Source organism: Labrus bergylta, chromosome 1 (genome assembly GCF_963930695.1).
Source record: "Labrus bergylta chromosome 1, fLabBer1.1, whole genome shotgun sequence".
NCBI lineage: Eukaryota > Metazoa > Chordata > Actinopteri > Labriformes > Labridae > Labrus > Labrus bergylta.
Window position 1 is genome coordinate 27,998,302 of NC_089195.1, and position 26,413 is coordinate 28,024,714.

At 40.9% G+C, this 26,413-nt stretch overlaps 1 protein-coding gene across 6 annotated transcripts in view; it reads left to right on the forward strand.

The window, feature by feature from the left end:
• Positions 1 to 18,337, forward strand: part of septin9b (septin 9b) — a 75,444-nt gene extending 57,107 nt beyond the window's left edge. For all 6 annotated transcript variants that reach the window (XM_065958184.1, XM_020647314.3, XM_020647315.3 and 3 more), the window contains 9 exons: positions 40 to 225; positions 4,024 to 4,152; positions 4,308 to 4,389; positions 4,873 to 5,010; positions 9,348 to 9,465; positions 12,122 to 12,217; positions 12,364 to 12,460; positions 15,004 to 15,055; positions 16,173 to 18,337. In XM_065958184.1, coding sequence (XP_065814256.1) covers positions 40 to 225; positions 4,024 to 4,152; positions 4,308 to 4,389; positions 4,873 to 5,010; positions 9,348 to 9,465; positions 12,122 to 12,217; positions 12,364 to 12,460; positions 15,004 to 15,055; positions 16,173 to 16,401 — 1,127 coding nt within the window. In that variant the 3' untranslated portion in view covers positions 16,402 to 18,337. The remainder of the gene's footprint in view (positions 1 to 39; positions 226 to 4,023; positions 4,153 to 4,307; positions 4,390 to 4,872; positions 5,011 to 9,347; positions 9,466 to 12,121; positions 12,218 to 12,363; positions 12,461 to 15,003; positions 15,056 to 16,172) is intronic.
• The last annotated feature ends 8,076 nt before the right edge of the window (positions 18,338 to 26,413 follow it).

Here is a 26,413-nt window from a genome sequence, read left to right on the forward strand (position 1 = left end):
GGATAACATAATCATATTTCTTTGTCTTTTGTTCTACAGGGTCTGAGGTTAATCTGAGCCACACCAACATGTCTGAGTCCGCCAAGCCCCACCACCCCATCCCACAGGCTAAAGGGGAAAAGAGCCACAGCAATGACTTCAGCTACGTGGGCATCGACGCCATCCTGGAACAGATGAGGAGGAAGGCCATGAAGCAGGGCTTTGAGCTCAACATCATGGTTGTGGGTGAGTCTGATATAGAAGTAGTTCAATCAGGAGAGACTGCAAAAGCTAGTCCCCCATGGAGTCCACACGCTGGTGGTAGAGGTGTTTGGGGATGTTGAAATTGAAGCTGATTAGATGACGAAACGATTGGAACCGTGCAGACTGGGTGTCGATGGTGATGAGGTGTTGGGTCGCATGCAGTGATGGCATGAATGTCATGAGGGAAGAGAAATCCATATTTAAAAAAGGACAGCAGCAATGTGAGAGGCTAATGATGAGGGAGTGTAGCAGTGGAAAGATGCGACCTGGTCATGAGCAGGTCAACAGCTGATGACGAGAGGAAAATATGAGTGAGCATGTGAGGGGGGGGAGCGTGTGCAAAATAGTAATCAGAAATCAGCATGTAGAATCTAGTGTTTCTGACTGAAGCTTTCTCTATAGCTTCAATACTTTACAGTCAACTATTTAGCCCAATAAAAGCAGTCCAATGGTTTAATTACTCTCTAGCGACTAAGACGTTAAAGCAACATTCTGACTTTCATGTTGTTTCAAAACTTCAGAATATTGAGTCCCTTTAAAAAGTGTCCAACCCCCTTGGATTTTACTGCATTCAGTGTTATTTTGTGTGGTTAACCGTAGACTTGTCCTGCACAAATTGCATTCATAGGCAGCTAATTTGCAATGGCAATTCATCCTTCACTGGTAACATTTTGTGCATGTGAGCATGACCTCATTATGCTTAAGTTGCCTGAGAGTGCGTATAGTGGAGGCACATCAAACTGTAAAAAGGTTGAACCTTGTGTGTTCACTGCTTATTAAATGTGTGTAATAAGATCGTTTTATGAGAAAAGGTTGGTCAAGGTTGATATGATGTAAAGATTGGCCTAGCTGTTCCCATCCAGCCTGACCTTGAGCACGACTTTTAGCTTGAATGTGGTTTCATGTGAGATAAAAAATAAAAAAAAAACAGTCATGTGCTCAGACGGCTTCAGGCTGTAATTGCTTCCAAATGTTTGCATCAGTGACTCAGTGCTGAATTCAGCAAAGAAGATCAGATGTTAACCCTTCGAAACATGTTCAGTGTAAGCAGCGATGCAACAAAATAGGAACACATCAACTAACAAATTTGATTCTTTTTTCAAGGTTTTTTTTTTTTTTTTACAGTTACTTATAAAACCGCTGACTGTGAAATACACAGCATGTTTTGTTTTCAGATTCTCTAACATTTAAAACACATTTCATTTCACTTCGGTTGAAACTGCTCCTCCACTGTGCTCGGATGCAGTCTGCTTGTATGTTTTCTGTTAAGAGTCAGCCAGCTTGGTGCCTTCCTGTAACGAGCTTTGTTTGCCAATGATGTAACAAACAAACACATGCACGCACACAACCACACACACATACACACACACACGCTTGAGTGGATAAAAGGAGGCTGCCACACAATGACAATTAGGTTTGATTGTTAAGTCTTTGAACACTTTCATGCACACACACACTGATCCCTGAGTGCACGTGTGTTTATGCAGGCAGGTAGGCGGAGAAAAACAGACGCAAACTTGTGTGAGACATGAATGCCAAGGTATATTTTAATCACACACTGAGATCTCATTTACTTGGAATGTTTTATGTTTGGATTGTTTTGGTCCTGCAGCATGGAGTATTATGCACACCTAAAGGGCATGCAAGGACAGCACGAATGACTTGCACTGTTATCAACATATGCATGCTGATTCACTGAATTGGGGTAGAAGTGAAAGTTTTCATGGAGAACATTATAGTATGACACTAGGAGTTTTTATTTGTGGAGAAAACACATCTCAACACACATTTCTGCTTCCAGGCTGACATGTATCCACTTGTAGTCCTCGACACCTCCAGGAGAAATAAAACGTGTTGTAAGATGATATAACTCCTAGTTGTGAAATAATAATCTCAAACTTTGCACACTGGAGTACAAAGACAATAACAGCTTAGAGTAGAAAAAGAATAATGATGAGTTTGAACCTGCTTAAAGTGATTTCTGATTGCGTAAAAGGAAACTTTGGATATGCGGTATTATCAAGTTCTTTTGGATGGTGTCTTGGAAGACAGAAGAAGAAGCATGACTCAATTCTGCTTGTAATATAACTTTTCTCCGTGTATTTTGTCCTGCACATGCGTAGGTAGTGTTTTCTAGCATCAGAATCTCATCCTGCTGTCTTTTAACAGTCATGTGTCAGCCAGTGTGAATATACAGTATGTTGTGAAAATAAAAAAAGGGGGCTATTTCTTTCACTCGCTCGTCTGAAACCTAACCTATTGCAGTGGCTACAGGCATTTAGAGAATAACTACATAGAAATGATCAACCTTTTTGCTCATGGTCCTGTTTGTTACTGTTGACCATAGAGCATCATCGACCCAACCACCTAAAAAAAACTCCCTACAGCTGTTGTAAGGAGAATGGCAGCATAATATGGGATAGAAATTAGATATTACAAAACCAGAGCATCTTGTCCTATTGTTTAAAAAAAAAATCTGATGGCTTGCAGCGCGGCCACTTGGGCAGCATGTGAGGACACTAAAGGTTAGAGCAGCTGTCCTCTTGGCCATGTCCACTGTGCCCTCCTGTATGAGATGTGTTTGCCTAATCCCTGCCCTCAGCCAGGTGGCCTTTAGATTTCCACCAAGCAGAGAGGGCAGCATCAAGGGTGTCTCAGTGTTTGAGAGAGAGACGGTGAAAGTGCAGCTAACTGCATGCACCTCAGTGGACTGCATGCAGAGTGTGTGTGTGTGAAAGGACAACTAACTGTGTGTGAGAGTATGAGAGAGAAGCTAAAGGTGCAAAAGACTGCCCTGGGTGTCACAGAGGTGCCTGGTAGCTTGGCAGCCCTCCACACGCCACAGTGGGCGCCCAGAGGGGCTGTGAGGAGAGAGGAGAGAGATATGGAGGTGAACCAGAACGAGCTCAGAGAAACTGATGGTTGCATGGATAGACCTAATTGTCAACAGCATTTGATGGCGGTCCTGACTGGTGCAGATAGCATAAAAAGAAATCTAGATAAAGTAATACATTAAATACAAACTAAACTCATCATATTTTACACTCTTATTCATGGTTTTGATGCACAATTTTGATTTCCCAAACTAAAAAAATTATGACAACATGTTCTTTTTACTTATTTTCTCCAGCACTGTGAAGTTGTTTCTATAATGTGCCGTGCACAATACTCAAGGGATTATTGCTATGATAAGTGTATTGATGGCTCTTACTTAGTTACATGGAGTGGGTTTAGTGTGTTTAGGGAAAATGGTGTGTGTGTGTGTGTGTGTGTGTGTGTGTGTGTGTGTGTGTGTGTGTGTGTGTGTGTGTGTGTGTGTGTGTGTGTGTGTGTGTGTGTGTGTGTGTGTGTGTGTGTGTGTGTGTGTGTGTGTGTGTGTGTGTGTGTGTGTGTGTGTGTGTGTGTGTGTGTGTGTGTGTGTGTGTGTGCTGTGTGTGTGGTCTATACAATACATCTGTCCTCTTGGCCTCTGCAGCATGTCTGTCTGACCCTGCAGCTGTCGTCATGTTCTGTTAACACACACGAAACTACACACACATTCTCTGCACAACACATACATTGACGATGATGTCATGAGCACATTCAGCTTTGTTCAGTGTTTGGAGAAATAAAACTTACCAGACTTTTTTTTTTCTTTCTTTCTTTTTTTTTTTTTGCTTCGGTGGAACAAGGTTTTTGTCTTCACTGAGTGTGTTCTTGTTTCCATTCAGGGTTGAAATGTGTTCCCTGCTTCTCTGTCTCTCTAACATGTTTGTGTTTTAATGTTTTTTTCTTGATCAGGGCAAAGTGGTTTGGGAAAGTCCACCCTGATGAACACCTTGTTCAAATCCAAGGTGAGCCGTAAATCAGCGCAGCCCAACCCGGAGGAGAGGATCCCCAAGACCATTGAAATCAAGTCCATCAGTCACGGTGGGACATTGAACATATTTAAATCTGAAATATAAATATGGTTATTTTTTAACATGTAAGTCCTGCTGCTTAATCATGCTGCTTATTTGTTTTCTGTACTTGTTTTATGTGTGTGTACAGAAGAAATACTAATAGAAGTACTTTTCTTTGCCCAGATATTGAGGAGAAAGGAGTGAGGATGAAGCTGACAGTGATTGACACTCCGGGCTTCGGGGATCAGATTAACAACGAAAACTGGTGAGCTCATGTTCAGTGATTAAAAAGCCTGAGTGATAAGTTTAATGTTCAAGAAAAAAAATATAATGCATTTCATTTTTTCTAAGTAAACGTTTGAAATGGGCAACATGTGCTTCTTTCTTTGAGGCTTTAAATACATTAAAAACATGGATTTAATTCCAGTGTACACATTTATCAAGCGTCTGAGTTCTGAAGAAATGTAAAAAAAATGTATTTGGTCGAGTGGGAGTTGCTTAACTGGAATGTAGTTTTCATGTCAAGAATATGTTTAGAAAGAAAGTGATTTATAAAGTTTATCAACAATTGGGTCCCGCTTGGAAACGTCTTTTATGGAATTGGGAGGAAAACTGAATGCGATAATGTCTCCGAAGATACCTATTTATGGTCATAGAAGCATGGTGTTGAATTACAGTAGGTTTAACATGTGACTGTGTGCTCATAAGGCTTCAGCTTCTCACACTTCAATTCTGTTTCCTCTGTCAGCTGGCAGCCCATCATGAAGTTCATCAACGACCAGTATGAGACGTACCTGCAGGAGGAAATCAACATCAACAGAAAGAAGAGGATCCCAGACTCGCGGGTTCACTGCTGCATTTACTTCATCCCCGCCACGGGCCACTGGTCAGTTCACACATTACATCCACACACTAACCCTTGAGACTACGTGCCCCCTTTTTTTTTTTTTGTTCCTTAATTCACCAGTTTCTCCCACAGCTTCACACTGCAATCAGGCCTTCTGGGAATCCCCGTCACCCCTGACCCTTTGTCAATCCTCAGCTCTTTAACCACGTCTTTCTTCTGCTTCTCTTTTTCGTCTCCCTGTCTACTCACCACATGTGGAAGTCATTCTCAGCTCAGAGAAGCTGAGGTATCATTTGGAGAGTCCGATTTCACAACTGAATTGGACTCTACGGTTCTCCTAATCAGAGGGAGGTTAAGAGAGGGGGAAACAGTTGCTGATGCCTTATCTGGAGTATGAGGAGCTAAGAGGGGTTGTTGCAAAATAATAATCATAATAATAACATGGAAAAGCTGATTAAAAATAACAGAAACGATGAACACAATTTAAAAAAAAAAAATTCAAGAGTTAAATGAAATAATTGATGTGAATAAAATTGATGAAGCAATAAACATGACAAAAAGATTAAAACATGAGTCAAAGGTAAAAAGTTACAAAGATGGCAATAAAAAGACGACAGCACATAAAACAGTCCGTAAGACTTTTAAAAGGTGTTTGAATGATTCTGATCGCTGGTCAAAAGCTGCACTTAAGTCTAAAAGTATCAGTATTAGGCCCTCCTCCTATCTGATGCTAAAAGTGAGTCATTGATGATGATATATGCAAAGCTCTAATACGAGGGTTAAGGGAGCATATGCAATCTGTTCCACATCTGGAGGATATAGACGCTGTCATTTGGCAAGGAAAATCCTCAAAGAAAGGCTTTGCAGAAATAAATCCAGTCATGTCTTGGCTGGGCAAGGGTCTGTCTTTAAACAACTTAGGTGGCTTCTGTTTGCTTCCCTCCCATGGCCTTTGGGTCGACACATTTCTCTAATGCCGAGGTAATCCAGAGCGCATTCTGCGGCTGCGTCGCAAGTGTCAAGTGGTGTGTCCTCAAGTGCACCTCGACTTGAAGTACAGACACATAAAGGCACAACGCACAAACTGAAAATGTGTGTTATTGACGGTGGAATGTGGATATAGGAGTATTGTATTATGCACATGCAGACGAAATCACCCAAAACATTTGTGGGCACCAAGCATAAACAAACGGATTCACCAGTAGTCTGTGGTATGACTACATAATGGCTCCATCCACTGCTGCATCATATTTCTGCTACACCACTAACTCAACAGTTGTCCTCTTAAAGGCTCTCTTTGTAAGTGGGAGATGACATGTGTGTGTGTCTGTGTGTCCCGCTGTTTGACAGACCCCCTCATCATCGGCTCTTGTCGCCACAGCTGCTGCTTCAGAGAATGTGTGTGTCTCTTTGTGTAAAACAGTGAGTGCAGTGGACTTCAGTGGACAGTGAGCCTGCCAGCACTTGTTTAAATACTCTTGTGTGGATGTGCTGAATGTGTTTGTGTATCATCTGGGTTACAGCTGCTCAGGCATTACACGAATGGTTCTTTTCCCTCTTCCCTCTTTAAGCGCTTATACGCTTTATTGCCGTTGTTGTCCCCACGGGGCTTTATTCAGAGTGTCACCACTCACCCACACCCACAGTAACATCCAAGACAAGCACAGTTTAAAATAAACACTCATTCTGAAAACAGAGATTCAAACATCTGCGCAGGAAGTGTCTTCTTCCTTGCAGCCAACAGTGGAGTTGCAGGAAGGAGAACAAAGGGGACATCTGTTGGAGATACTTTTTTTTAACCTGATGTAGAGATAAATTTAGTTTGAAACACGTTTTCAAGAGTAAAAGATACAGTACACAATTGCAGTAATATCCTCTTTCCTTTTGTTGTTTTGTTTTTTTACTTGCTTTTTTAGTTTCATACAGTAATGCCTATTGAAGATTTACATTTAAGCTCCTGTCCTGGACTTTCGATTTGTATCGATTATAGCGCCCCCTGTGGACAAAGTGGTACCTCTTATCGCTTTGCTGATTTTTTTTTTTTTTTTTTTTTTCCTGCTCATGTGTATGTGGTGATTTTTATTTTATTTAATTTTTTTTTTTTATCTCATCCTGCACCGTTTAATCAGTCAAATATATCACTCATCTTTGCTATGGATTTTGTTTTTTAATTGGCTTCTTCTTACACCTACCCCTGGCAGCAGTTTCAGGCAGTAATAGTGACTATATAGAAATAATCAATCTTGTGGCTGATGGTCTCTTTTGCTTTCATAGAATATAAAAGAGACATCAGCATTCATTTCAGTCTGTCTCACAACCAGATAAAACCTTCTCATAGTTGCTTTAAGGCCTGTTACCAATTACACCCAGAAACATTGACAAAAGACCGTTTTACCAGATGACAACAATCCGAGAACGACTGACTGGAACACTTTGACAGAACTTCCCTTGTAGCTCTCTTATAAAGACCTTTATCATTGGAACAGTATTTGTTTTCCTATTGTCTTCTGTCTGGATTAATTCTAACAGCTGTTTGTATTTATCAAGGCTTGAATGTGATTTGCCTGTTTGTAATTTCCTTTTAAGTTTCTTCTGTGGTTTCAGATAGACGACAATGCTCAGTGAAGCAGAACAGGCGGCTATTTCTGATAATGGTGGAGTCAGCCACACTAGTTTCCCCCCAGGGTGTACTTGTTGTTACCTCATTTAACATGTCTTTCTGAGAGGAAGACTGCTGCACTTTGACTCTCATCAGCAGAGTGCTGGTTTCTGATGTATAATAGAAAAATAAGGAAGTGAGAGAACACTATATAAACTATGGTTTTACTGTTCTCTATATCTCTAATTTGACCACAGAGCTTATTGTTCTAAATCTGTTTAAACCTTCAATGGACATCTGTGTAAGCATGCATACATGCATATTTATCGGCTGTACAGCATATGTTCATGTGCAAAGATACATGTGTACACATGAAAGTGTGCGTGTTTGCTCGGTCATGCATATGACACAGGTCACAGTTCTGTTTGTCTGTTCCTGCATCTGCTCACAGACTGTTTATATATTACTGTTACATATTTCATATTCAATATAAATGAACAGCAATAGAGATCATCAACCTTTAGCCTCTTTCATTTGCTTGGTTTTGCATGCATACAACACATGCCAGGTATTCCCTGAGTATGAAAAAATAGCGCTCCATGTTTCAGGGTTGAATTCACTGCTTACTGTCTCTTTACCTTTTGTGCAGCTCTGTTTATCCCTCCCTCTCTCTTGCTCTTCTGTCTAACACATGCTCCCCAGTGTTACAGCCTGTGGTCATGGTGACATGTTTGGCAGTTATTGGCAGCCGGGCCTCTCCTCCAGCTGCCCCCTGGTCTTTGAACCCGGCTGGCCGGGCTTGGCTGGGGCTAATTGGAGGGCAGAGCAGACAGCGTGAGGAGAGTCTGTCTGCAGGAGCAACTGGAGGGAGTGTTGAGACAGAAAAAGAGAGAAATCTGAAAGCAGTGCAGAGCTGTGTTAAGTGGTGTAGTACAGTGCTTATCAGTGCTTAAATGAATTAAAGATGGAAAACAAAGAGCTGTGTTAACCTTGCAATCTGCTCCTCGAGTCCAGACCGGCCCACCCAAAAAAACCTTATGTAGATCAACTCAGTAATTTTGTCATTAAGTACTATATTCTTATCACCATACGGTTGTTGCAGAGGAGATTCACCCAGCTTTGCACTCTTAATGGCCTGACTTTAAATGTACTACTTTTATTCATTTACCCTTAAAATTGTTGAGAAAGCTCTCCTCCAGTTGACTGAAATCATACCTAAGACAGGGTAACAGGAAAATGATTTCAATGAAAGTAAGACATTAAAAACCAAGTATAGGACTGCAAGTTGACAAAGACTATGAATGCCCTCTAGTGGTTACTCTATTTCATTACATTTCTATCCAATTCACAGTCTGTCATTTACTGTAGTTGTAGCTTTTGTCACCTGTTCATCTCTCTCCACTGGCTCCCAGTTGCATTGCTTTTTCATCAAATTCAAAACCCTGGTACCCACTTGGTAAACACTGAAGAAATGGCTCCTCCTTACCTGAACTGTTTTATCCAGGTCTACTCTCCCCTGGTTCTGTCTTCACTCCATGGCCCTAAGCCAGCAGCTAGACTCTTCTCATCTGTGGTCCTTGCTTGTGTTGAACTTATTTTCAGGTTTACATCACATTGGACAAAAGCATCTGCCTAATAACAGATGAAAGAATCTGTGTCCATTTTTTTATTTTCTTTGCAATTTTCTGGCTGCTTCAGCGTCACAAACATTTTTGAAACAACATTTACCTATCCTCTTCCATTTTATTTAAGTCGCTATCTTTTCCTTGTCTTACAGTCTTAGGCCTCTGGATGTGGAGTTCATGAGGCGTCTCAGTAAGGTGGTCAACATCGTCCCTGTCATCGCCAAGGCAGACACACTCACCCTGGAGGAGAGGGACTTCTTTAAACAGACGGTGAGACCAGTGTGTTAGCGTATTTATCAATTCTGTTGGTGTTTGGAGGGCAGAGTTGCTTCTAAATATACATGTCAGAACATTTTGGGTGAGTGTGTGTTGCGTTTGTTGCATGCAACATTAATAAAGGCTTACATGTTTCTCCCATCACACCTGCAAAGAGTCCGCAGGAGGTCTTTAAGCTTAAAATACAGTGGGTCAAACAGTTGGTGGATTCCCCTAAAAAAGCACATGTATGTGTATCCACAACCACAGGTCAGTAACACATGACGAGCTGCCAGGTCCCACAAACAGGAGCCATCTGGACAAACCCACATGCTAGCAACGCAGGAAATACTGTATCATCTTTTTAGCTGCAGAACTCCAAAAGTCATGCTCGGCCCAGACGGAAACGTTTAAGATCTATTTATTTGAAGAGTTTATTTACAGAGCTTTGCTCCAAAAATCTTAAGTCTTGTTTTCTCTACCCAGTTGCCAGCAGAACATGCAGGCCCTTCATTACCAGTGAAAAACTGGTTGATCCTACAAGGACTTTAAAAGAGCTCGAAAGCAGCATCATATTGAGCAGTGAATGAAAATGGATTTCTATTTGTTTTTGATGGTCAAATCTCTACAATTTTAAGTTTGTGTGCGGCCAATTTATTTAAGGGAAAACAGTGGACAGGGAGAGGTCCATGTAAAAAAAAAAAAAAACAAGTATGAAAAAAGTTTGAGCCTCTGAGTGACTCAAACAAGCGGAAGTAAGCTCAGCTAGTTATCTTAAGAACTATCGGGTGTAACCACATTCATATCTCACTGAATGAATATTTAGACCCTCCCCCTGGCTTTTCCTCTATATGGAGACCTTAAGCAGATATGCATCCATACACTTTCTTTACCTTGATAACTAGTGAATTCTGTTTCTTTTCCTCAATAGTCTCACCATAACGTTAACGTTTGTTGCCCCAGATAAAAATAGGACTTTGTTATCTCAAGATAACGAGGTAAATGAGTGGAGATCTCAGGAGAACCACCAGATAATCAATATGGCCTTAACTATACAACTTAAAATTGAAGACGCTCACACAGTTATAACTAGAACTTCATATCCATAGTCAACTGATGTATTCAAAGTAAACAAGTACTATTTCTTTGAAAAAGCAGATTTGATCTCAGCGGTAGGCTAGCCTCTTGTTTTCACCTCGGGGGTATTTTTGTGTGTTGTGATTGTTACCCTAGTCTGCTTTATAGCAAATCCTAATTCAAAAAGACTTCTGCTACACCTGGCTTGAGTCTTGAATTGTCTCTATGTATTTATTCTAAATCCACAGGAGGCCAACTGCAGCCACCTGCCTCATTTCCTTTATCTCTCCATCCTTCCTTCCAGGATTTCCCTAACAGCTTTATTCATTTCAGGGGAGCATGCTGGGTGTCTTGGCTACTGTTGTCCCCCTGACGCCTGTAACACAGTCCAATAAGAACAAAGCAGGGACTGGGCCAGACCCTGGCAGAGGGTTGAAGCCGCAGGGCTTGTAGCTGAATTGTTTTGGTTGGCTGCACATGCTCTGTATGACCCTGAAGATTATTGACTAAAAGCCTCTCGTGCCAAATGTTTTCATTTTCCCTGCAGCAACTTGTCATGCAAACAGAATAAGAAGGTTTTCTTCCTTTTTGAACGTACAGCCTCTGTGTGTCCAGCTGTGAGAGTGTTCTTCTAACCAACAGTTGATGTGGCTTTTTGAACAATTTCACTCTTTTTTGCATCCTATAATGTAAGGATCAGAAAGCCTCCAAGGATCAAGGACCAAGTGGAAACTGTCAGAGTAGTAATTGTGGGAGTGAGCAGTCATTCATTAAACGGACATTTTTCCTAGAAGCTTGTTCGTCTATTTTTCTGCACCTGTGTGAGTTTCAGTCATTATAAAGACATTCCAGGGAAAGAATGGGCAATTAATTGTACACAGCTTGACCTGGATAGTTTTATTTTTCTTAAGAGCGCTTAGAGTCCAGATGAACTTTACTGTGTCTAGGCTATTAGGAACCACAGTGGTGTTAACACCAGCTTATATGCCTTAACCAAGTGTTTATTTAAGTCCTCGAGTACGCCAAGTGTGAACTGGATTCAGCCAAACATCGGGTCCCTGTTGGGTTGTTCAACAGTAATCCAACACAATAGAATCTATAAAACAGGATCATTAAATATTTAATTTGTCTGTCATCAACTGTGCAACTGTCAGTCTGTGTGGACTTTGGCGCCCCCTCTGGACAAAGTATGTAGTGTGACGTCTTCGTCCAAACTACTGGTGAGCCAGATTGTTATCACTTAAAGTCTGGGTCTACATCTAGACGATCCAATCCAGTTTCCTTTGATCAACTGGTAAAAAAAACAAAACAGAGGGGGATATGTGATCCATGATGGAGAAAATGTAACTTCCTTATTTCTGTGTCCTTACTGCCCTCATCATGGAAACTTTTGTCTTTGTGTAATAATGTTTGTAATTTAAAAAGTATGAGGAAAAGTCTCTCCAAACTTGAGTTAAAGAGAGGCACAAACTGGCATTACCTAACTCACTCAACTTAATACATTACCTTGATTGACCAATAACACATTTCTTATAATGTATATTTAGCCGTTCTGATGTAACGTTTGTGTGTGTCATTGTTCTTGGCTCTACAGATAAGGGAAGAGCTGCGAGCCAACGGGATCGATGTTTATCCTCAGAAAGAGTTTGACGAGGATGCAGAGGACAGGATAATCAATGACAAAATCAGGGTACGTTCATTTTACCGGGTTCAGTCGATTTCAAATGTCTTTTGACACGGCGTTGTGTATTGGTCCTTTTGGCTTCGTCACTTGATGATAGCATGCAAGGTGTTCACTTAAAGGTTTTAATTGACTTGCATGTGTGCTCTCAACAGGAGATGATCCCGTTTGCTGTTGTGGGCAGTGACCAGGAGTACCAGGTGAACGGGAAGAAGATCCTGGGAAGGAAAACGAAATGGGGCACCATAGAGGGTAATCCATGTGAATCCTCAAACAAATATGCACATATCCCCCACACACACACACACACGTATACACACATGCATAAAAACCACACTGCTGGTTACTTCCCTGCCAGACAGACAGTATAAAATGACTCATCTGGCAGAATAATGTATGCTTTCTGATGGTCCAATTAACACAACCGCCACATTCACGCTAAGATACCACTGCCAGCATCAGTTGCAGATGTAATCCATGAAGTTTTATTTAAAACATTATTGCTAGGATATATTTAAGAATGGCTATTCATCTAATATTATGTACATCTACACAGTGGAAAAAGGTCAAACACTAAAAACAGCTCATTCACTGCCCTCACAACATGCATGCTACCTGCTCAGATTATGGCATTCATACCACATCACACAGCTCCTCCTGAAGAAGATGACACTTTCTCAGTTTTGTGTTTTTGAAAACTTACAAACTTGCAGCTTTAAAATTCTGTCCAGCTGGTTTTACCGTCTGTTGTCTCGTTTGTTTACGTCTGTCTCTCAGAGTCTGTAACTAGGGAGAAGTACGAGACAGGAGGAAAAGATTTACGACTCACTGTGTCCTTTGGGATAAAAGACAGGAACATAAAACACACACACACAAACACACACACACACGCTCAGCCGCAGTAACTCTGATAGTGTTTACATTTGTTGGCCTGTGCTTCATCCTTACACTGGCAAGGAAACTTCCTCACCTTACCTCACCTCAGCCGTGGATGTGTGTGTGTGTGTGAGTGAGAGAGATTTAGAGAACGAGCATGAAAGGGCTGTCTGTCCAGGGAGGAGTAAAAGTATGATGGGAGGACAATAAAGCTGCTCATGAAGCCCCCAACAAAGAGACAATCGCTGTTAAACAATCACTGTCTCCTTCCCAGCATGCACCTCATGCTCTAGTTTATTGTCTGCACTATAAATGCAATGTAAAAATATAAATCACAGAATAAAAATGAACATTTTAATATCTTGTAAATGATTCAGACTGTAAAATCGAGACAGCTGCTCCGTTACGCTGCTTTATATTTCACTCTGGATTTGTAACATCTGGAACAGTCTCACTGTACATCTGTTAACACCAGATCATTCTTAACCAATGTTAAGGATACAATTACAAATTCATTAGCTATAATTAATCAACGGTGTTTAGTAGTGTCTGCAACTACCTTAGCTTTATTTTTGAGTACATTCTGATGATAATTTAAACACTTTTGCTGAGTAAAACTGTTTAGTTACATAATTTTAAATGGAATTTGAGCATTTTAAAATGTTCAAGTTTTTACTTTTGCTGTAATTTTGAGTAATTCTTTCATCACTGCTTAGAAATCATTAAAACTCCCATTCGATTAAGTAATCAGTAATTTCTGGGATGTTTTTCCCCGTGTTAAATATTATATTAATATATATTTGAATCACAATAAAACCATTAAAATGTTTGATAAAGGATTTAATTGGTCCTGCTAGATTTCCATAGATGCATTTTTTTTTTCCATCTGAAACAGAGAAGTTGTACACCTTGAATAGATGACATTCCTGAGGAAGCAACATGAACCCTTTTTAGTGTTGAGAGTTGAAAGGTGACTCCTCTCAGTGAGCATTATGAAATGAGCTGTACAGATGAGCAGGGTGAGAGAGGAGGAGTATAATTGCTGTGTCGTCTGGCTGAACAGTGGCTCATTTTTTTTGTGAAAGCAAATGTTTGGAGAGAAGGGAGCAAGGACTGTGAGGGATGAAGCTGCTGGACTTGACTGATCCTGAACACTTCCTTATTAATAATTAACTGAGGAGAAACTAGAAAGTCAAATCTGAGAAGAACGAGTGATTTTTTTGGGGGGGTTTTCTTGGTTGATATTTAATTAAATGTAAATGTGAATGTAAAGACTTCTCCATATTTCCCCTCCAGCCCCGAGTTAAGATAGCAGCAGTGCAGCTAGTTCCAAGTTGCGTGCTCCCTCTTCATCACTAATCAGTGCACCCAGCTCTTATTCCTCCCTCCTTCTTTCAAAGAGAATTTAATTTCCTGCCCCTGGATTTCAAAGCTTTACATAAATAGCACCCTCTTTGCTTTTCTTTTTTTTTTTCTTCATTCATATTCTTGACATAATCTATAATTTAAACAAGTGTTAGCTCTACTGGAGGCACCAGTCACTGGGAGTTTGTTAAAACGTCTCACTTAGGGTTCTCCAATAAAGAGGAGAGCAGAGATGTATTAAATCACAGGAAAGTGGAGGAGTACGTTATCTCGGCTTAAGAAAATTGCTTGAGATGTCATGTTAGAGGATGCCCTCTGGTTGGCTCATGAGCAACACTGCCCTCTTGTGTAATTTAAATGAATAGCAGGTGAACTGAGGTGATGTGAAAGGATCCTACTTTGTTAGCCCGTTAATTCAAACTATTTCATTTCTTTGTAATCTCTCTGTCTCTGAGCATCAAATTCATCTTAACTGCTGCATTAAAACTCAACAGTAAGGATTATTTTTTTAGGATGTAACTCATCTGTTTTCTCTCTCTCTCTCCCATTTACAGTTGAAAACATTGCGCACTGTGAGTTTGCTTACCTGCGGGACCTCCTCATCAGGTGGGTTTTTCATCATCCTCAAGAGTTAATTTTAGTCGTTTTAATGCAGACTGGAAGGAAGAGACCAAACATGGGCCGAGCCCCCTGCTACATTATAAAGCACTCACTTTATTCCGCGGAGGTGTTGAAATAAATTGCAAACAGCACTGAGACTATGAAGCTTCACTTACAGACTGAAATCAATACTAATGACATTGTTTGAGAAAGGTCCAGGGCTTCTCCAGACTGTTACCACCTGCGTGTCTGCAAAGCTTCTCCACTGAATAGAAGCACTTACGTTGTTTTGCTCGTACAGGATTCATGACTTGAAAGTTAAATAGAGATGTCGATATTGTCATGGCATCCCCTTTCCCTCTTTATATATATTAGTTTAAAAATGGCCATGGATAATTGAAAAACAGTGTTAAACAACGAGTGCAAACAAAAAGCTACTTCACGTTTGTAATTGTTTGACATGTTAGTAGCAGCAGAGAAAGTGGAGTGAATTTGGCGTCTCTCTCCTCGCGGATTGTTTAACATGCAGACATTTCAGGAGTGATGAGTTCATATCTTAAACCCTCTAGTCAGAGCCGACAGGTGCATGCTGGGGAGGTGGCGAGGTTGAAAGTAAGAGCGCGTAGCAAAGGGAGAGACGGGGAATGCAATAGCTTAAGAAGACAGTGACAGTTACAGGATGCGTTTGTCAGGTGATTGTGGAGAAATGTCAATTTTAAAACTAGAGCACCTTAAGCTGCCTGCCTCCTCAAGCTCGCAGGCGCACTCCATTATTGATAAATATAGAACAACATTAATATTTGACATCATTTGATTCATGTAATTCTGAACTGAAATGGAAGTAAACACAAATGTAGTTTGCTAAATGGTAAAATGTTTGTCTTTCATGGACACGCATAAATCACAACATCACGCGTGGATTTAAATTAGCTCTTGGTACATTGGGCATAAAATATAAAGTGACGTTAACCAATCAAGAAGCACTCTTTATTCCTTCCAAAGCACAACTTTAAGAAGCACTGGGCTAACACATACAACATAAATCAGGAACACAGACTTTTCATTAGCTGTGATGCTCCGTGCAATACTTCCATTGGCTGTAATAGGGTCTTTTGATTTTCAGGACACACATGCAGAACATCAAGGACATCACTGGCAGCATCCACTACGAGACGTATCGTGTCCGCCGCTTAAATGAATCCAACGCCCACTTCAGCTCGCACCCATCCGAGCGCCCCGCTGTTCAGCCTCAGGCCAATGGTCAGCCCGAGGAGCAGCAGCAGCAGCAGCCTCGCATTGTGCAGGCCAACGGAGTGGCTGCACAGCATGAAGCCCTCACCCACGAGATGTAGAGCCAATTAATGACATCAGAACACAGCCAGGCACAAAACATTGACTCACACATGCAATCTGTATACATAAACGTCAAGTACATAACAGTCAGGCTTTGAAGCCCCTTTTTTGTTTTTGTTAACAAGAAGGACTTTCTTGAAACAAAACAAAACAAACTACCTAAACACAGCTTTTAATTGATTAAGATGAAACACAATACAACATATCTCAACATGCTCTTTCTGTGGTATTCAAGTCTTCCTTGCAGATCCAAATATTGTACAGAAATCAACTGGTTTTCTTCCCCATCTGCCCGACTGCTTAATGCAATCTTCATCCAGCATTGTTTACAATAAACCAGGAAAGATGTCAGGTCATAGATAAACAAAGTCAATGCATACGTGTCTCATATCCGAGCTGCGGCCGCTGGTTTTATTTTTAGAGCATTCACTGGCTGTCAGGTATGCAGGGGAGTGCAGCAGCCCTGCTAGTATGATGTGAGGAGGGGGGAGAGGGGGGGATCAGTGAAGAAATGTATGTTTGTTTTGATCAGAATCTATTAGTATGATGAAAAAAATTGAAAAAGAAGCATTTTTGTGGAGAGAATACCTTTTGAGGGTGTTGGGATGACGGACAGTTTGGAGCATGCAGGGCTGCCCAGATGAGGAGACATGAAGTACAGCATATCAGATCATACTAGATTAGCTCTAAACTAGGACTAACTGTTAGTGCCACTGGCCTGGTCTGCTTTGTGTTGTGGTGTATAGTTTTGTATAGATATTCTAGGGTAAATAGGGATTATTAGTTCAAATATACCAGGGGAGGTAAAGGTATTGTAGACACATCCGCACTGCAAAATAATACAAGAAAAGAGAAAGCAGTAGCAATGTGGAGCAGTTTTTAGAGAAATGAGTCCTCTTGTCATTTTTCCATTGTGTTACAATGTTTTTAAAACTCCTTGTTGCCAAAACATCCCGCCTCTTCCGATCGAATGCCAACGTTGTGTAATACAGTCATACCTTGCATTTTACATTGCTCATTTATTATTGTATTTTAAATGCTGTTGTTCATGTTTTAATATTATTGTATGAGATGAGGGTTGGGGAGGAATCTGTGCAACTGTTGCAGCTTATTGTCCTTTTTTTTTTTTTTTGACTGTAAACCAAATAAAATTCTTTTTTTTTTCTGTTCTAAAGAGAAGCACATACAGTATATAGAGTCGATTAATGAACAGGTATTTATGTGTTTAAGTGTAATCCGTTTAATTCAGCTTTCATTCCAGAGGTTTGTCACAGGTCGCTAACAGTGATGATCTTTAGCTTTAGGCAGTGTTTGACTTTCTGTTACCAGCATTAATACAGTATATTTGTTTCTGTTTGCCATAGGCTGCACTATAACTAGCACCAGGTGTTTGCCTGCTATAGTGTGAGGGTGGTCTGCATTTTTTTTAAATTGATAAATGGTAGTTTCAACCAATCCTGCCAATAGATAATGGTTAGAAATTCTCCCTATTCGTTGCAAACTTAAAACATTTTGTCAGCGGAGGATGTTTGACTGCAGAGAGAGGACGACGATCATACCCAAAAACTTAAAATAACCAACACGATGCAGCAGTTTGCTCTTCAAAAAAATGTGAATTCATGGAAGTCTTCGAAAATATTTTGTAAAGGCTTATTCCAAATTCAAAATATTCTCATTGTTTTCGAACAAAATAGCGTAATGCTGCCCCCTGAAGTCCAAACGATGTAACATACACATTTACAGTAGAGATAAAACTTCCAATAAAACGAGCGTTCAGCTGTCTTTATCAAGAGAAAGATGGGAAACAAGAAATGTGTGTTACTCTTTGTTCACTGTTGTATAGTTCTTGTGTAATCTGTTATGGTATTATAGACTAAGGTTCTATCTTTGATATGCCATCTTCAAGAATAAAGATTGATATTTTTATTGTTTAAAGTGAATTGTCTTGATTCTCAAAATGTAGACATTTAATTTACACGAGAAGAGCAAACTATGAGCGGATGCTTCTCTGTGTCTATCATTCTCAAGGTTAAAACCGATGACATGTCAATATGTAATTGGTAGGATCATTGTTAGTTTTTAATTTTGGATCTGTCTGATGGAGCCAGTATTTAATTAATTGAACATTTAAACTAATAATGAGAACCTACACAGATGATAATGTTCACAGAGGTATCACGCCTCTTATTAAGGAGTAAGCCATCATAAACACATTGCAAGTACTCCAGTCAATTTTGAACAGCTCAGAAGATGACAGATCTTAGAGCTCGCTGTCATTCTAATATCACGGGCCTTTGCACTTTGCTTCTTTACTTACATACAACCAAATTGCAATATCAATTCCTCAATAACTGGCTGAGGAAAAACTTGAAAGTTGTATCCAAAAGAAAAGCAAATTGTCTTTTCTGCTGTGTGTAATATTACAAAGCCAGTTACACACCAAACCATGAAATACACTCAATTATTTTTTATTTGATTGAGAAAAGGCTGGATGAAAATATTCTGGTTGCTTAAGGCGCCAGCAAATTGCATTGCATTTATATTACTCTGTCAACATTACGCTCAGCTGTGTGTGAGAGGTTGTAATTCTTTGTTATGAGGCACATCATTATTTTTGAGCTTAGTTCGTTATAATTTGCATCCGTATAGATAAAAAAGATGCACCACAACACATTTACAGTACCAACCCAGCTTAGAGAAAATGTGATATTTCAGCTCTGCAGTGGCATCACAACATGCTCACACTGTACTGCTTTAACAGAGCATCTCATTTACACCTCCTGTCACACTCTTTCTCAACTTCCCCGCTGTTAGTAATGTGTTGGCAGTGTTGTTCCTCGGAGGTCATTGTCACCCTTTCACACTTGGGAACTCTTGCTGTGGCTTTTCCTGCCGTCTCTATGTCGGCGCATTCATTGATTTGAGGCTCCTTTTGAGCTGAGGATGGCATCCCAGGGTGACAAATGACAAATGTAAAAGTGAGAGACAATGGAGGTTCAGTTAAAATCAGTATCTATTGAGCATTCAGCTGCTTGACACTTCTATCGAAACAGCTTGTCAGGCAGCCATCCTGAATCATGAAGGTGAGTAATGATGACAACAGCAGGTAGCTGGCACAGGTAGGCTACTTCTACTCTTGGTTCATAGGAATTGTCATTTTGGGTAAGGTTTAATCTCCTTCAGTAACATATTCCAATTTATTCAAATGGAAATTACTGTGTGTGCGAACTCCATTGCATTTTGCAGTGTGTGCTATGCCACCAGGACATATTTGTTAAGAAACCAGATGAATTAGCCTACCTTATAGCACAGAGAGAATTGGTCTAAGCCAAAAGTAGATTTCAGAGCTTCTAATGGAGATGGCATGTTTGTGGAAAACCTGAAGGAACCGCAGGGAAATATGATTTCCAAAATATGCATAGAGAAGCAGCCTACTCAGATGGACACAAATGGAAAACATTTGATCAAGACACGAGATCATGTTTGATACAGGCCGAGCCTATGAAAAATTTGACAGGCACTAAAGAGGAAACTCATGCGGTTTCAAGTACCATAGTCTGCTGTTATTTTGAAAAGTTCCTCTCATAGTAACAGCATCCTTTAGCGGTTTTTTATCCAGCTTTTATTGGGAAATGACGCACAGGTGGAGTGACAAACACATGCCTCTTGCCTCTGGCCACATCTAACTAGTATGTTCATAAACAAAACAAAAGAAGCATAAGCGGCGAGCTCACTTCAGAGCTCTGGGGAAACTTGTTGTTACTATGACGTCAGGAGTGCTCAGTTTCACACGGTCTCTCGTTAAACCGTAACACCGGTGTGTGTTTACTGACAGTGAGTGTCGGATACACTGAGGGCAGTCCCTTCTTGTAAGTCAGTCATTTCATTCTTCCTTTCATATTTGCTTTTCTTGTCATTTAGCACCCCTGTGAAGTAAAATAGCCTCGCTACAATGACATTAGACAAACAATTGACTAGAAATAATGTGTAATTTCGTAGGCTATTTTTGTCAATTCCTGCACGACCGTCTTTAATTGGCAAAAAAGGTGTGTTGCAAAAAATGCACAGAGACATTGCACTACAGTTTTCTGAGTTTTTGGACACGTCATTGCTGAGAGGCTCCCTAATGTAGCTCTCTAATGTCAGTTTTTTTTTATTTTACTATTTTATTTTGTTATAATTAGCTAGGTTCATTATGTCCAGCTCCTAGGATAACTCAGCAATTGGCTGATTAATAATCGACACAACATATTAAAAAAAAAAAAATCTCCTCTCATTTAAATAAGATACTGACATTTACATGATATCCAAGGAGTTATTTTTGAGCGTCTCCTCAGTGGGATGTGGTTGAAGTGATGACTGAAAGAAATGCCAATCCAAAGGACAGAACAGCTGCTGTCTTTTCTGTTCAAGATTTTCTATTTAATGTCCAAAATGGGCTCTGTGTGAGTAAAAGTTACTTTTTAAAATATCTTAATTTTCAGGAGTGTTATCAAATAATAACCGAGGTTTGTTAAATTACAAAACACCTCGAGGGTTTTAGCCAGTGAGCCATCCATCTATCCATCCATCCGTCTATCCATCCATCCTGGGAACTGTGACTTATCACAGGCTGCTTTGTGTGGTAGCTCAGAATCACCTGAAGATCTATAATTAAAGTGGTGGCTTACTCTGACAGCTTGCATTGGCCTTGTCAGCGCTTTAAAAACAGTGAAGTTTGGACTTATCAGTACCAGCTGCACTTATCAAAGCCGTCATTAAAAAATATGTGGACAGAAGCCTCAAGAGGAGAAGAAACTTCCCCCCGGGGAGCTTTGAACATGTTTTGCCGTATTTGCCAGCCTTATAAGACATGCAACATGTGGTAGCACACTGTGAAACAATGGGAGGTCTTAATTAATTAGCCATTCAACAACACCCAGCCACATGGCAGGATTTTTAAATTGTAACAGCTCAAGCAAGGTAGATTTGACGCCCTGTTGAAACATAAAACACGAAGAAAACTGTTTCATCGCTTTGCGGGCAGTGAGGGACTCGTCTAAAGGTGGCTTGTGTGTCCGCTGAATTGACAGAAATGATGGGACCGTTTGAGATTTGCAAGGTATGAGTGTGTTTTCTTTTTCCAATAGTACTCGATGATAAATCACAGAGTTTTAAGCTCTCCCAGTGGTTTTTGGAAAAAAAAAAGAAAAAACCTGTTGTGATTCATTCTCAGAAAGAAAAGGTTGGCCTTTCCTCCTCCCTCTACCACAATGCTGCTTTTGAATAGTAGAAATGAATGCCAAAACTACCAGCAGGTACATTATGTGTCTCAGCTGGCTCATATTGCCTAATATATCACTGCACTTCACCCACCAACATATTGCTACACGGCTGCACATTACCAATGTCTTTTGGCAGGAATTAAGAGTTTCATTATCGGAATAATGCCAGCACTTCCACCCTGCCTTCTCCAGCATTGTAATCTAACAGTGTCTTATAACCACTGGTAATTGTTTTTTATATCAATCTCACTACTATACCATTGATACTATGCATTTGTGCTTACATGTACACCTCATTGACAAAGGAAAGATGTGTGTCTTATTTAAAGAAAGAAGACAAAAACACCACCTTTGTTAAAAATCACAGCTTTCCTTGTTCCTTTACCAGCTCCGTCATCGTTACCAGGCAGAGTTCTTCCACCCAGACAGCCAATGAGCCACCAGGCCATCCAGACAGCCAGCAAGCCAACCAGATACACTTCCAGTCTGCCAGTTCACCATCTGCCTGGTAAGCCTCTCGTGTAGCGAGCCAACGCCTGTCTGTGCTGGTGTGGCACCCAGTGGCCAGTTGTCTTACTTCTTTCAGTCGCAAACACACTCACACTCACACGGACACACACACACACACACACACACACAGTCTCTGTCTCCTTTAGAGCGTCTTGGACTCGCACAGAACAGCACAGAACTGTGTTAAATCTGCATGTTCCTCAGTCAGTCCTTAGCTGCGAAAACAAAAGATCGCTGCACATTGCCCAGCTCACACACCGCCCCTTTCCTCGCCGCACATCGCCTTCACAGTAATCGACGCAAGGTAATTGTTGGTAATTAATTGCCCTTCGTTAATGGCTTTGCATTTATTTAAGCTGTGCATGCTGGCGGTTGTATTTTTTTTGTCATCCTGTTTCACGTTTGTATAATCAGTGCCTGTTAAAGCTCGTACTTATTTGCACATGTGTAAACTCAAACAAACGTAGACCACTTGATTCTCTGATCCTCTGCCCGATTTACCCTTGAGCCCTGCCCACTCGCTCTCCCCTACACGAAGTAAGGTGCCCCTGTTTGTTGTTGATGTATGCTAATGTAACCACATCCATCTGTTAGTTTACTCGATTTGGATTTTGCTTGTTTGTAGCGATGTTCCCGCCCCTCCCACTCCACCATCTCCTCCCCTTGCCCACATCCACACCTCCCGCTTCCCCTGTTTCTCCTCCTTCTACCTCCTCTCCATCTCCTTCCTGCTGCTAAGAGATCAGGGCTCTCGTCTGCATGGATCGCAGCCATCTATCGTGCGGTCCGGGCGAGGGAAAGGAGGGTCCACCGCCCCCTTCCTGTCAGTATGCAAATTGGCCTTGTTTTGATTAAAAGACAGCTGCATATTTCATTGAAGTCAACAGTGGAGGTGGGATAGGAGAAGTCATACCTCTCTGGGGAGGCGGAGGTTGTTTAGCTGGAGTGAATGTTGTGGGAGCTGCTGTTTAGTGCTGCTGGGGGGAACAAATAGTGAAGACAAAAGAGCTGCCTAGGGACTGCTTTGGGTTTAATGGGGCTGACTGACTGGCACATCAGTTAAAGCTCACACTGATGCAGAGCTCCTGAATGTGCATTGCATGATAACGGGAGCAATTGACAATGAAATATAATCCCCCATGAGCCTTTGAGGTGCTTTGGCATGCCAACACTGTTGGATTGCTACCTTCCACTCTACCAGGCTGCTGAGGAAACACAGCTGAGAAATAAAATGAGAAACTTTTCCTCATGTGACCATCTCTTACTCGATGGATGGTTCCCTTGTGGGCTGGGTCAAAAAAACTGAAACCTCACTTCTCAAATTTTGATATATAAAGTTTTGGCCCAGGCCAGCTTTGATTCGGTGTTTCAGTGTTTTTGGCTGGCTGTGTACTGCATGAATGAATTGATGAATGGGTTATGCTATTTTTGAATTAATTTAGGACTGGCAAGAAGACTATCTTCCTCCCACCGTGTCTTCCTTTTCCTTTCCTGTTTGAGGGCGACAGTCAGCCCACCAGAGGTGGATTAGGGTGATGTATTGGTGGGTGGGCACACTATGAGGTCAGAGGGTGGGAATAGGAAGGATGGGGGAGGATCTCCTGGCTTCAAGCCAGCTCCAGTGAAATTCAAAGACATGGGGAGGGTTGGGAGGATGGAGCGATGGTTGCTCTGCATAATCAATCAGAAACAATAGAGGAACAGAGCCAGTGGTGCTGCCTTTCTTGACAGGCCTGATTGTATTTATGCAGGGCTGGGAGTGAGGGGGGAATGCCATTAAAAGGAATTGGGGTAGTAAGATGTGGGCAGGTGCAGGGAGTGCTGTAATGGGTGGCCCCCGCTGCAAAGCCAAGGACATATACCCAAGAGGAACTGATTGAATGCCATGCCAATAAAAGGAGGCAGTTTCATGCACCATTGACCGAGTTGGCATCCTCACAGCCACACTGTGATGAAACCCCCTTCGAGGTCATGATAATGTGAATTGCATTTTGTTCCTTGGTGGGTTGTACTGCTCTTAGAAAGAATTAAAGGAAACCCTCTACCCTGATTTTCTCCTCTGTTTCTTTTACAATTCAGGGCACATATCCGATCTATTAAATGTCAATACGAGATGAAACAAATCAGATTGGTTGTTTGGACAGAAATTAAAAAAAATGAAATTGGGAGTCACAATAGGTGGTGAAAATAATCTGATTTCAGCCTGCAGTGCGCATTCAGCCTGAGAGATTTGTCCTTTCATTTTCTCTGTAGGTGAAGCAGCGTGTCCCGGAGAAGGCTAATAGAATGCTTGTCTTGTATCTTCTGAGCCATGAACTTTCTCTGTCACAATTACATTCAGTGTGGAAGTCTGTGTGCCTTGCAGACAAATACAGTATATTAGCTAGAGTAAAGCAGTCCAACGCTTCTGTAAGGGCATTTATTCATTTACTTCTGGAGTATTCCTGTTCCTGCAAACATGTGCAAACCTAGCTTCATGTTTATGTCGGGAGTTTCTGGGAAAAATAGTACATCAGTCACATCTTTTGGTTGCTTTTTTACATTCTTTATTTTTGTAAACAAACATAAAAACAACACACCAAAAATAGAACAACCGGTTGGTCATGTATCCTAGATATCTATACTGATTGAAAAACATGCCAATTCATAAAGCTAGTGGCTATAAATGATCACCTGTCCAGGTAACAGACACTAATATTACAAAAATGTCCCTGCCTTCAGATTTAGTGAGACATTAATTCTCTCTATACCTTCAGTATCACTCAGAACATCTATCCAGTCAGTCTTGGTTGGCGATTGTAACCAGATTCATGTGACTGTTTTTTTCTGCTGGCTGCTGCTAATATTATCTGTACTACATATTCAATATACACTGTGATATGAGCTGCAATGATGCCCTGATAAATAGCTGAGGAAGAACAGTCTGTCCAAACACCAAAAATGTTTTGTATTTCCTGTCTTACCTCCTGCCAGTATGCTGCCATTAAAGGGCAGTTCAAGAATATTTGAAAATAGTCTGTCAGTTTTTCTCCACATTTCCTCCAACCTCAGCTGTCTGTACACATTTTACTCTAGGGGTTATAAAATCCTCTTATAGAATTCCCTCCAAAGACTTGGACTGGTGGAGGTGAACGATACAGATCACATATTAAGCCAGTCCTCCACTGAGATGACAAATCCAGATTATTTCTCCCATTTTGCTCTGACCTTGTTTGTTGAATGTGTTTTCTGGTGTCCTTAATACATATCAACAAAGATTTCAGAAAAGCTGGAGTCAGATTGATCTCATTGTTGAAATAAGCCCTGACGTGCAAGTGCCTAAAACAAAACAAAACATTTCTAAACCATAGATTTCGGAGATGTTTTTGTAGTAGGAAGTGACACCAGTTTGATACCAATGCTTGAACCTCTCTTTGTCTGTTGCTTTTGCACAATCATCTAAATTCATTGTTGTTGTTTTTATTTAACTGACTCAACTTTAAAATTTGTTGTCAAAATAAATAAATAAATTGGGGACAAACTCGAAGTGAGACTGCTGAGGCACATGTGTGCATATCATGTGTCTATTCAGTCAGCTGACACGATATGATCTGATGAAGTGATTGCACTCAACATTTGGGACGGTGTTTTAAGAATTGCACTAAAGAAATGAAGACATACAGAAAACTTGTAAGATTAAAGACTGCTAAATGAAATTTAGACAGGCTGTACAAAGGATCAGGCAGTGTAGAGAAGAAGCATGTAATTTGCATCTGTGCTGCTGATGCTGCACCACTGCCTCCTGCTGTTTGTCCACAGTAATGACATTTCAAGCCTGCACCAGAATGTGCAAAAAAGCTAATTTCTCAGCGTCAGTCCCTGACACTAATGCATATACTGATCCACAAGCCCCTCTGAGCCCTCTCCACTCCATCCGCCTCTCCTCCTCCGCCCCGCTGCTCACTCATGTTATCAATTCACTGTTTTCTCAAGGAAAATATAAGTTAAGCTCACCTTATTTACATTTATATGATCAGATTTACTTCCTTATGGAAGGTATGCAAATGTGCCCTTTTCTCGGGTCTTAGCCACTGAGTGTGTATATATTTGTTGCCAGGAATAGAGAAAAAAATAAATAACATTGCCCTCTAGGAGAAAAGAGACCCGAGCTAGGATTCCTGGACCTCATGAATTTTGTAATGATCAATTTGGTTTACCATAGCACCTCGAAGACTTACCAGGACATTCTGAGAGCTCA